The 12,079-nt window shown below is 40.2% G+C and overlaps 1 protein-coding gene across 1 annotated transcript in view; it reads right to left on the bottom strand.

Annotated features, from left to right (window-relative positions):
• STMN2 (stathmin 2) overlaps positions 1 to 12,079 on the bottom strand; it is a 42,128-nt gene that overhangs the window by 4,120 nt on the left and 25,929 nt on the right. The window contains exons 2-3 of the mRNA XM_089517512.1: positions 7,730 to 7,825; positions 7,029 to 7,201 (exon numbers count right to left, since the gene is read on the bottom strand). Coding sequence (XP_089373638.1) covers positions 7,029 to 7,201; positions 7,730 to 7,825 — 269 coding nt within the window. The remainder of the gene's footprint in view (positions 1 to 7,028; positions 7,202 to 7,729; positions 7,826 to 12,079) is intronic.

Below are 12,079 nucleotides of genomic sequence, written 5' to 3'. Positions count from 1 at the left end.
TTATAATCAAGTATATATGGTACTCCTGAGAGACAGTCATCACATCTCTGTCCAAAGACTTCCAAAGAATCCACCATCCTCTGAGATAGTAGGGGGTGATGACATTGCCTACCAAATATGAATTCTGAATCCCCCCCTACGAACTTTTCTATACCCAAATGTCTAGCATTGCAGAGAGTGACATGTTCAAAATTGATCATAGCTAGAACTATTCCGTTTACTGTGTTCACATTCCCTTTATCATGTTGACTGTCCCTTTTCTTTGGATGCCTAAACTGTACTCGACTCTTAACTGAAACTTTAAGTTAATGTAATGCTAGAGGTTTGGAGGACAGAATTTATGGGAGGGCAGAATTCCTTTTGGGAGGCAATGTCACCATTTTGTTGCCTCCTGCTCAGTGGCATCACTAGTTTTGGGCTCACCTGATGCAGTAACTCAAGGTGTCACCCTCCCCCCCATTGACTTTCTTCCATACTACACCCTACAGAATGCTTTTTGTACTAATGTTACTCATAAATCATAATTCCAATATATCACTGAATATAATGGCAATAGTTGTGACATAAGCAACTAGCAAAATTCAAACTATCCTTTTAAAGTCCAATATCATGCACACACAGCCTAAATGTATTGTTTAATGTAAAAATTTGTGAAAATTTGGTAAGATGTGATGTTTTAATTTTTTTTAAAAGAAATATATTTTCATTTAATTTTTTTTAAAATTCTGAACCACAATACAAAAACCAGACTTCTGACTTTGAAAAATTGATTGTTAAACATCTTAAACAGTATAAGGGCACTTCAATCTATTAAAAGGTAAATTATTGCTCTCAGAGATAATTTACCTTCATGAGAGGCAATTTAACTTTTTTTTTTTTGCCACAGAATGATGATCCAGAAATCTGTAAAGGTCAAGGGTGGTGGGAAATAAAAGGCATACTTTGCTCATCCTTGCTTTAGATATTTTCAGAATGTGTGAGAAATATGGAACTTGAATAAGGCTGGTGCTGATGAACCCTCCTTAAATATTCAGTTATTATATTTTTCCTCTAAACCTCATGAGCTTTTGTGTATTTATATTGTGTAAGCTGTGTATTTATATTTAGGTCAAGTTGTTTTTAACAGCATGTTTGTTTACATTGCCTGAAAAATTAAAATTTGCTTAAAATGGCCTCAAGAAATCAAGACTTTAATTTGTCTCAATGTTTTGAACATTTGTTTTGTTTTGTTTTAAAAAATTGGCTTCAAACCACCAAGTTATAGAAAATTATCCTTCTTAACTATCATTTTAAACTAATGAGCAGGAATGTGTTTATAAATAATGGATATTTTAGTGGTAGCGTGATGTCTTTTTTTATGGCCAATTGAAAATCTCGAAGCTATGACCTAATTTTTGAATTTTAAACAGTTCTGCTTCAGGTTGGATGTTGCTAAACCAAATGTTTTAAAAAGGAAGGGGGGTGAGAGATGAGGTAGTAAAGACCATGATGGAATTTTCCTTTGGTGATTTAGGAAGAACTGGACTTTGTAGACAGGATAAATTAGACATGATGCTTATTGCGTACATCTATCTATATCTATATCTATCTATATCTATATCTATGGCCCTGTCCAGATTGGCCTTTAAGTATGTCCTGGCGATGTACTAGGGTTGCCTCGGGGCATTGCTTATATATGCCCCGCAACCCTAGTACGTTGCCAGGATGTCAAAATGGTGGCGCCCTGTCTACATGGCCGCCGCCATTTTGACGTAAAGGCTGTGTCGCGTCCAAACGGCGCAGCGGTAACATCTTTCAGAAGGAGCTCTGTTTTGGAGTTCCTTCTGCCATACATATTGCTGGCGTGGCCTTTAAACCGAGTGGCCCCTTTTTCCCTTTCCCCTTTCCAGGCCGCGGGGAAGCAGCATTTTGTCACTTCCCCGAGGTCAGGAAAAGCGGTGGATCAGTGCCTCTGTGGCAGCTGAGGCCCCGACCCGTCAGGGAAAGGGACGGGTGTAGGCCGCCCCAAAGGGGCAGTCTGTATCCTGCCACTATCTATCTATCTATCTATCTATCTATCTATCTATCTATCTATTGGTCACATAAATTGTAGCTGCAGGGCAAGCTGGGTAGCCTTGGGATCACATCTTGGAAATGAACCTGCTCCAACCCAAGAAGATTAGATTGCCTACAGTGACCCAGATGACCTTCTCCTCAGCTGCTCCTAGGCTCTGGAATGACCTGCTGGATGAGATCCGCCTTATTACCATCTTGAAAGCCTTTAAAAAGGTGGTCAAGATGGATCTCCTTTCCAGACTAGCCTTTTTTACACTAGCCTAAATGAACTGAGCCATTTTTTAATCTCCATAGTCAGCAAAGCCTGGTGTGACATTATCATGTAGAGGAGGCAGTAAAGTGCCTTTACTATCAGGGCCAATGCACATCCAAACATTCTTGCTAGTGTCCTGATACACATCTTCACAGTTCACTACGAGGGTTCTTTAACACCTCTGCTATGTAGCCAAGTATCTGTAAAGTTGCACAGTGTAGACCATAATGTAGAGTCCATGCCATGCACTTGTCATCAGATACATGGCATATAATAATAGATGTTCAGGTATATATGCAGTGTGTACATGGTTTAGGACAGAATGAAGGTAAAGTCAAAATTTGTGTATGGACAATGTTCCTAATGTTGGTGTCACCCGGTGCAGTGCTGGGGTGGTGGCCTGCCCTGCCACACCTTGGCCAACTGTGAAAACCAGCCATGAACTAGCCAAGTCACTGGCGAATGTGGGAGGGGTAGGTGCATGTGCACTTGTTCCTCCTTCCCTGTTGGAAGTGAGCAAGCCAAGGCACTGGGGAATCATGCTCCTCCTTCCTTCTCTGCTGCCTTGTCTCCTATAGCTTAGAGAACCAGGGCAGCAGAGAAGGGGTGAGTCCCGGAAGCAGCACTGCCTCCTCCAACAGCAGGAGGAAGACTCACTCAAGTGTCACCCCTATTCTCAGGTGTCACCCTCTGCAGTCCATACCTCCTAGTAACACCACCATGTATGGTCAAATGTTAATGATTCCATAAGGTGCAACAGAACCTCCATGGTTTTAGCCGTAATTTTTGTCAGGATGTTTGTGCTATTGCCAAGTTTTTTTTAAATGGCCAGTGTTAATAATATAGGCCCAGTACAGACTGCCCCTTTTTGCTCTGGGCTGGGGGCAGGGCAGCCTCACTGGGAGCCCTGTGGCCCCAATCTGGAGTTTTTCCAGGCAACCCTATTATGTGTCCAGGCCGGCGCAAAGTGTATTGAGCCACACCAGACAGTCTGTTGAGGAAGTATTTGGGCCAGTTTCTTTTGATGCACTATGCCAGTGGTTTAATCTTACCAGGATTGCTTAGCAATGGCAAGGGAAGAAAGACAAAATATTGTTGTAGTCCCAGTTATAGTAATGCCATTGAATCACTGCTGAATAGGGAGCCAGCACTTATGTAAATATCTTTATTTTAATAGGTCTAGTCTAGTTGAGGCTACCATAGGAATAATAATAATAATAATAATAATAATAATAATAATAATCTGCCAGCTCCAATCAGCCTATTTTTCCAGTATTTTGTTCCTTCATGGCTGCTGCACTCTTAGCCTTTTCATTCTTCCTGTCACTGCCTACTCTGGTATATTTATGCTGGTATGGTGCACTAAGAATATGAACCAGTGTTTAAGAGAAATGGGTGTACCAGAACATTTGATTATCCTGAGGTATAAGTATATATTATGGACAAGAAGCTGCTATTAGGAGAGAGTACAGAGAAACGGAATGGTTTCCAGTTTGCAAGGGGTGCTGGCACCTTATCTCTTTAAGTTATACATAAATCATATTATGCAAAAAAGTAGGATTAGATATGGAGTAAAACTGGGGGAAGGAACACCAACAATTTATGATATGCAGATGGCAGCATATTACCAGCAGAAAATAACAAAGACCTGGAACAGCTACTGATGAAAGTTAGAGGTCAGTGCAAAAGCAGGGTTACAGTTGTACATTAACAAAACAAACAGAATGACCACAGATCATTTCTATGTCACTGGGAAAGATTTCACATTTCTTTTTCTTTAGATATGCTTTATCATTTTGAGATCCTTGAACTTAGAGGAAAAGGAGATTAATGTGGATATTAGAATACTCTTCTAGTATTTTTAATTTGCTGTTAAGGAGGAGGCAGACTTCCTGCCTTCCCCACACTGCCTTGTTTTAATGTCTTGTTTTGTTTAGCATATAACATTCACAGACCAGAAAAGGAGAATGGGGAGAGGCTGCCCAGTTCCTGTATTAAGGAAGACTTTTGGCTATGACTGCGTGGGAGTCTCTTTTTCACAGAATCATTCTGGTAAATGACATTAACCAGTACAAGATTCATGGTATTCGGTGAATAGCTGACAGCATGAATCTTTAAAAGAGTGATAATTATCCTCCATTCCATGGGATGTTAAACAGCAGGGACTTACCCAATTATATTTCACACAAATGCAAATCCATTAGCAGGATCACATCTAATTTTTGTGCCTTAATCCTAAAACGATTAGGAATATGCCTCCCTTTGGAATCTAATTTTCATATTAATGTCCTGATTACAGAAGATTCTACTGTGCAACTTGATCTTGGGCTTTAAGACCTTGGAAGCTGGTATTGGTTAGTTTCCCTTTCAGTAGTAGCTAATATTTGGAGCTCTGTTATTAGACAGATATCATCCTGTTAATTCTGTTATTCATCCTCAGGAAGTAGCATACACATTTCTTTGGTCACTGTGCTTTTGGATTTGGAGGAATTATTTTCATAACTATGATGCCTGAAAAAGGAGAGGGGTGGCAGAATAATATACCAGTGTGAAGATCACTATATTTAACTGGCATTGCCTCAACATGGGATCAACCATTCAAAGCAGGACAAAAAACAAAAATATTGTGCCATCCTAGAGATGGGATTTGTTGAGTGACAAAAGACAACATATTATATGAACATATCAGATGTCAAAGAACTGATTTGATTTTGTTGTTGTTATCAGCTATCAAGTCAGGTTTATGGTGGCCCTACAAGTGAGAGACATCCAGCAAGCCCAGTCATCATCAGCCCTACTCAGGTCTTGCAAGCTCAAGGCTGTGGCATCCTTGATTGAATCATTCCATCTGCCTTCTTCTTTTCTTACTGCTTGCCAAAGAAGTAATTATAAGGATGATATCACTTGTACTTTATGGCAAGCAAAGACTGTTTTAAGTCAAGCAGATTGTTGGCAAGTGACTGGCTGCTGAGAAAGGGGCTTTTAATGGGAGGATGCTGTACTTTATCTTTTGTTTTCCTAATGTCTTTTAAGACTTTTTTTTATTTACCTGCTGTCCTAACATAAGCATCTCTTTAATTGTATTTTAACATTACAACCTAGTGTGTCTTTATATATGGTTTTTAATCATGTTGCGAGCAGGATAAAAATGCAAAGTAGTGAGCTGATGCAGGTTTGGTTAAGCTTGGCTTGCATGTTCCTCTCATTCCCTTTCCTCCTCTGGCATATATATATATATATATATATATATATATATATATATATTGATTAAACACAGTTTGCCATTTTGTCTGAACTAACAGAGGGCACATTCCCACTATGATTTAAAGTGAATCACTGATCGGGGTATATGACCATTGTTCCTATTTGAAACTGGTTCCGATCCTACTTTGATTGATTTCTGTGGCAATAAAACAAGGCAAACGCAAAACACCTGTTTTTTCCAGACACTAGTTTCCTTGCAGTTCTTTTGAAAATAATTGATTCTGAAGTGTGTTCAACAAGTGGGAATGACTGATCTGACTCGCATCATTCTGGAGGGGAGGGACTAATGGCAGAGAGGTGTTTACCATCTCTTCTCAGTTTTTGATAGATCCACCCCAAACTCCCCCCCCCCACATTGCTGGCTTTGTGCTTGTGGTCTGACCTATGGGTGCATGATTTTTTTAAAAAAAATTATAGAAGATTTTAATGATTGGTTTTGCAACTACTTGCCTCACTGATTGCAAGTAATTGCAAAATCAATCAATCAAATCTTCTATGAATTAGATAGATAGATAGATAGATAGATAGATAGATAGATAGATAGATCCTAATTCAGGTTGCCCAGGCTGCCACTTAAATCACTGATGATGCACAGATGATTGACATGCATTTTGAAGTTGTGCAAACTAGTCGGGATGACAATCGTGCCAAAAAAGAAGCGATTACAAGGGGATAATGAAAAGACCCACTTTCATAGTGGGAACGACGAGCCTTTTGGAATCGATTTAGCAACATGGAGCAAAGGCAAATCACACATCAGTTTAAATGTAAGTGGGAATGATCCCAGAGTGTGGCTAATCTTTACCATTATTAGTTATTTTTCAGAACCTACCTATACACTAATATTTAATTTCTAATGGACAGAATCCTGTTGGTGCATTATGCTAACGGACATACTTTTTCCAGGTGGTAGTGAGGGAAGGCAGACAAAATCTATCAGATTTGAGAAGCTTGTTTCTGTTATGCCTTACTTCCTTTATGGCCATTCTATCCATGACCTTTTCCCTCCAGCCACCACCTACACAGTGTAAGCAGGCCAGCATAGTGCACCAGCAGAGTTCCAACATAATATCTAAGATCTGTTAGTAAGCAGCAGAAGAATATGAAGTGTATGACTGAAATAAGAGTATGAAAATGAATAGTTTATGTTCATTGCCAGAGTAGGAAAGAGGTGTCCAGTGATGGTTGGAGGCTTCCGTGTGAGTGAGCTGGCAAATCTGCTCTGGGGTTGAGTCCAAATTTTAATGGAGTCCCCATTAACATAATTGAAAATTCAGGAAAACATTGTAGAGAATTGTATCTTTTCCAACATAGAGTTAATAGAATAGGTAATATAGAGCTTGTAAGAGATACACAACCATTTTTGAAGCTAATAGTGTTGGTAGCAAGAATACTGACTGGTTCCACTCCTCCCCCATTCTTATTGGCTTCGCTTCTAAAGTAAGTGGTTAGATACCTTTCTCCTTTCCTCTGCAGCTTCCAGCTTTTTCTGGATCTCCTCAAGGGATAAATCTTTCTTCTTTGGAGAGGCTAAAGTTCGTGGTGCTTCTGAGACTGGAGAAGGAGGCTTTAAGATCAGTTCGAAAGCTTGGCCAGAAGCACGTTTGTTGATATGTTTAACTTCCATATCTGTAGAGGTAAAGTCAAAATATATAAACTAAACATAATGGATCAATAATGGAACTGTAAAAGAAACAATAGATCATCTGTAATGAGGGGAGAAAACTAGAAACAATATGGAGTTATATTCCAAAAAAGTCACTTTTCCATATTCTGAATGACCATGTGCTGAACTGGAAGATAATCATATGGAAACTCTGATAAGATGAAACCATAATTTATAATTAGTATACTGAAGTTTTTGCAATGAATTAAAATAATTTAAGAGAGTTGCCAAGCAGAAGGCAACGTGTTTTTGTATTATTATATAGACAAACAGATTCCATTTGGGATGAATTAGCTTGTATTGGGACAATAATAAGCTCAAACATTTACTGTGATAACTTGTAGGGCAGTTATGATCTAATAGAGAGAAAAGAGTGTTAAATTTCCTAACAAAATATCAATTAGAAGATCTGAGAGCCAAAGGGGACATCTGTCAGGGTAGCCCAAACAATACTTTGCTAAAGAGAATGTTATTCACTGAATGTTACTTACCATCATATGTGTATATGTTTATGTTACGAGGTTCCGGGTAAAAACAGGAACAGATCAAAGAGAGCATAGAGAGCTCCTTCATCTTCTCCTTGTAGGCTGAAATGAAAAAAGAGTTTTTTTAGTATCTTGGACTTTTGCAGTTTCCTGGCTTGTGTGTGTGTGTTTCTGCTTTCAAGTTGCCTGTTGACTTATAGCGACTTCATGAATTTTTCATAGGGTTTGTCTTAGGGAAGGAATACTCAGAGGTGGTTTTGCCAATTCCTTCCTCTGAAATACAGCCTACAGCACCTAGTCTTCATTGGCAGTCTTCCATCCAAATACTTACTAGGGCTCACACTACTTAGCTTACAAGATCAGACAGAATCTGATGCCTTTAGGGTATTTAGTCCATCACTTCTTAGTTTACAGAATATTTAATTTCAGTGAAAACTGAATCTCCAGACACCAAGTGGAAGCAGCCTGGCTGGGTGAGACTCCCTTTCTACCCCCCTCCACCTCTCTGGCTCTCAAGACAGCACAGCTGCAGTGAGACCGAGGCAAGGCTTCATAACCTTCCCAGAATTCCATTTCCTTGACTCCAGACGCCAAGTGGAAGCAGCCTGGCTGGGACCCAGCGGAGGCGGCATGGTCCCTGAAGAGACTGGCCCAGGACCATAAAAGCCTCCAGGTAACACCAGCTCCTGGTGTGTGGAGGTGGAAGTGGAGCAAGGGAGTTTGGCCCCAGACATGCCCTGAACCATCCCCTCCTTCTGCCCTGCAACTAGGACCCAGCGGAGGCAGTATGGTCTTTGAAACATGGCGGCGGAAGAGGAGCTAGGGTGTTTGGCCCTGGGCACTCCTGAGAACTCCTTTACCCCAGAGCCTGGAGCTTGAAGAGGCGGCGCTGTCCCTATAGAGCCAGGAACACGGCAAGTGACCAGCAGGAGTAAAGACTGGGAGGCCGGGCGTTTGGCCTTGGAACACGCCTGTGACCACCTCTCCTGAGAGCCCTGGGACTTTATAGCCTCGCTGGGTGAGACCTTTTTCTGTCATCAGAGTATAATTGTTATCAGGCTAGAAGCGGTCAGAGATAGGATTCTTGGTGGTTTTGGTAAATTGGCATTCACAGCTTATTTTCATTTACTTATCATAGATGTTGGAGAGGTGGTTCTCCCGGTATTTCACTTTCTCTTTCTCTTGCAATGCTGCCCCTAATAACAGTGTGGACGGCCAGGTGTAAGGCAGCTTCCGACACCAATCCACACCATTAGTGAGTAGAGAACAGCCCCTTAATTCTTAATGGTCTTATATTTTAAAGGATCATTCATAAAGTGATATTTAGGAGCATTAATTTTATTTACCTCTCCTTTTAATTTAATTTAATTTTTTATTTTTTTAAAAAAAATAATTCAAAATTTATATCTGCAGACTAGTAATAGTCTGGAAATAATTTTAGACTTGGAATTAATTAGTCATCATAACCAAAGGGCAAGTAAACTACAGGAAGATCAAAAAGTTGTTCTATCCCCCCAGTGCCACCTGGTGGGATTAGTCTCTGTGACAGGCTTAAAGATGGTTTCCACCAGAAGCCAAAAAAAGAATGGTAAATCCAACAAAAACACAGCAAGTGTAACAAACCACCTAATGTGGTCCTATGTTACAACAGTTGATAACAAAAGGGTCAAGGCAAATTGCACAAAAGAAAGAAAGCAAAGGGGAAAAGGAAAACCTATTGATGAAATAGGAAATGAACAGAATGAGGCCCAATCAAAAGTAAATATAGATAGCCCCATTTTAGGATTTGATAAAAACAAGGATAAATCTCCCTCTGCTAAAACCAATCCAAACACTGAGGAAGCAATAACATGTGAATTGCATAAAAGGGGAATCTGCAAAATGAATATTTTACTTGGGAAAAGTATCTGACAACGTGAAAGGCATTTTCAACCATGTTATATGTATCTAACGAATGGCGGGTGTGTGTGTGTGTGGAAGCCTGAAGTTATGGGGATGCATTAATTTCCATATGCTTGTCATTAGGGATTATGGTAATTCTGTCTGCAGAACACTCTGATGACAGCCTGCCATCAGCAACAGAACAATCCACATGCAAATCAATTCCTGCATTCCCAGGCTCACACAGTATATATACCCAACTTTTCCAGGCAAGCATTCTCTGAAGATGCCAACCACAGATGCTGGCGAAACATCAGGAAGAAACTCTTCTAGAACAGGGCCACATGGCCCGAAAAACCCACAAAAAACTATGGATGCCGGCCATGAAAGCCTTCGACTTCATAATGTAGTACAAGTAATGTGATACAGTTCAGTTACATAGTAAATGCAAAGATGGATAGCATAGGCGTGATTTAAACGGGCCTTTAAGTACGTCCTGGCGACATACTAGGGTTGCCTCAGGGCATCCTTTCCAGATGCCCCGCAAACCTACTACGCCACCAGGATGTCAAAATAGCGGCGCCCTTTCTACATGGGTGCCGCCATTTTGACATAACGGCCACGTTGCGTCCAAACGGTGTGGTGCGGCCGTTATGTCTTGGCGCTGCTGCAGGGCACCTGTGGCGCCCTTTCAGCAGCGTTGGAAGGAGGTCCATTTCGGAGCTCCTTCCTTCGTTTGTGTCGCTGGCACAGTCTTTACATGGTCTTTACACCCCGCTGCTGTCGGGGTGTCCTTGGGGCATGAAGCCCCAAGGACACCCCTTTCCAGGCCGTGGGGAAGCAGCTTTTTTGTTGCTTCCATGCAGCCTGTAAAAGCGGCGTATCAGGGCCTCAGGGGCTGCCGTTGTGGCAACTCAGGCCCTGATCCATCAGGGAAAGGGGCAGGTACAGGCCGTCCCAAATGGGCGGTCTGTATCCCACCATAGTTACCTTTTTTTTCAATGAATAAATTTACTTATTAAATGTTTACTTATTGATAAGTATTCTCATTACTTTTTTGGGTCCTTCTCTGGGCAATTTTTGTCTTCCCCCACAGAAATTTTAAATCATTTTCTTATTTTTAAGTCATTCCTCTCTGCAGAAATCAAACCTGAATACTGAGAAACTGTATCTCTCTAAAAATGTACACTTGCAGGTTTTTGAATTAATTTATTAGTTTATCATATTATATCCTTATTCTTACTGACTGAAGACATACAGGGATACACATTTTTATGTTTGGGTAAGTTTTCAAGTTTGTATCTGAGCTCCTGACCCTGAATCTAATTTCATTTTATGCTTTGGGAGAGACAATACAAGAGGAAAAAGTAAGTGAAACAAATTCATTGGTGCATGAAATACAGGCCACATGAGGGTCAGATTTCCTTTAACATACCAGAATTATATTTACATTGATCTCTCAGTGATTCCACTGACAAAGGCAGTCTCTTGAAGTTTGGAAGTTAAGTGATTTGGATACGCTGGGCACTGGCAAAGGTTGCATCAAACATGCTGCTGGCCTAAAGCTTGTTTTTGCCATTAGTATCAAACTGGGGGGCAAAGGACACATTGCATTAGTTATACTGGGTAATACACAGCTGACCATTTTAGCTGAGGGTAACAAGTTACCACAGTCAGAAAAGTTACTTTTTTGAACTACAGCTCCCAGAATCACTTAGTCATTTTGTTCTATTAGTTGCAATTAAAGCATTGCTAGCTATTTATTTATTTATTTATTTATTTATGGTATTTATACCGTGCCCTTCAGCCCTAAAGTCTCTCAGATAGTGTTCCCTTCACCATCATGAAGGCATAACTAAATTACATTACTTACGTAACCTGATGGCGAACATTGTTGGTCCTTTGGCAATGAAATGTAACAGTTAAAGTTGCTTTTGCTTCAAGGTGTGTGCCTTCCGTACATGGCAGAGGAGGGCAATTACATTTTTAGGTGCTGTCTCATCCTGTGCCTCATGCACAGTTATGTTTTTTTTAAGGAATTAAAAGGTAATAATTGAGAAATGGAAAAGTAACTATTTATTTTCAACTACAAAGTAAGTAACAACTGTAGTCAGAGGCCTTGAATGTTAAAAGAACCTTCTAAAAGTAACTTTGCAAGCTATCCTTGAAAATGTATGAGATGCCATCTTATTTGGTGCACTGCACATAGGTAAAAAAGGCTTGCTTACACTTTCACTGTCAGATACTTTATTCTTGTTAAAGAAAAAGAAACCGTGAAGCTTTCCTCCTTTAATTTAAATGCCTACCACTATACTATACCATCCAATCTGTCCCAAATTAACAGGGACAATATTGATTTATCCTCAGCCATCCAACTTTTTCTAATAATTTTAAAATGTCCAAGTTTCTCTCTCCCCCTCCCACTTTCCCCCATTATCCTCACAGCTTATTGTAGTTGCTACAGACTGAATTTGA

Source organism: Sceloporus occidentalis, unplaced genomic scaffold (genome assembly GCF_023333645.1).
Source record: "Sceloporus occidentalis isolate IW3139 unplaced genomic scaffold, rSceOcc1.0.p SCAF_3, whole genome shotgun sequence".
Taxonomy (NCBI): domain Eukaryota; kingdom Metazoa; phylum Chordata; class Lepidosauria; order Squamata; family Phrynosomatidae; genus Sceloporus; species Sceloporus occidentalis.
The sequence above is the reverse complement of the archived record's forward strand: the minus strand, read 5'-3'. Positions and strand labels throughout refer to the sequence as shown.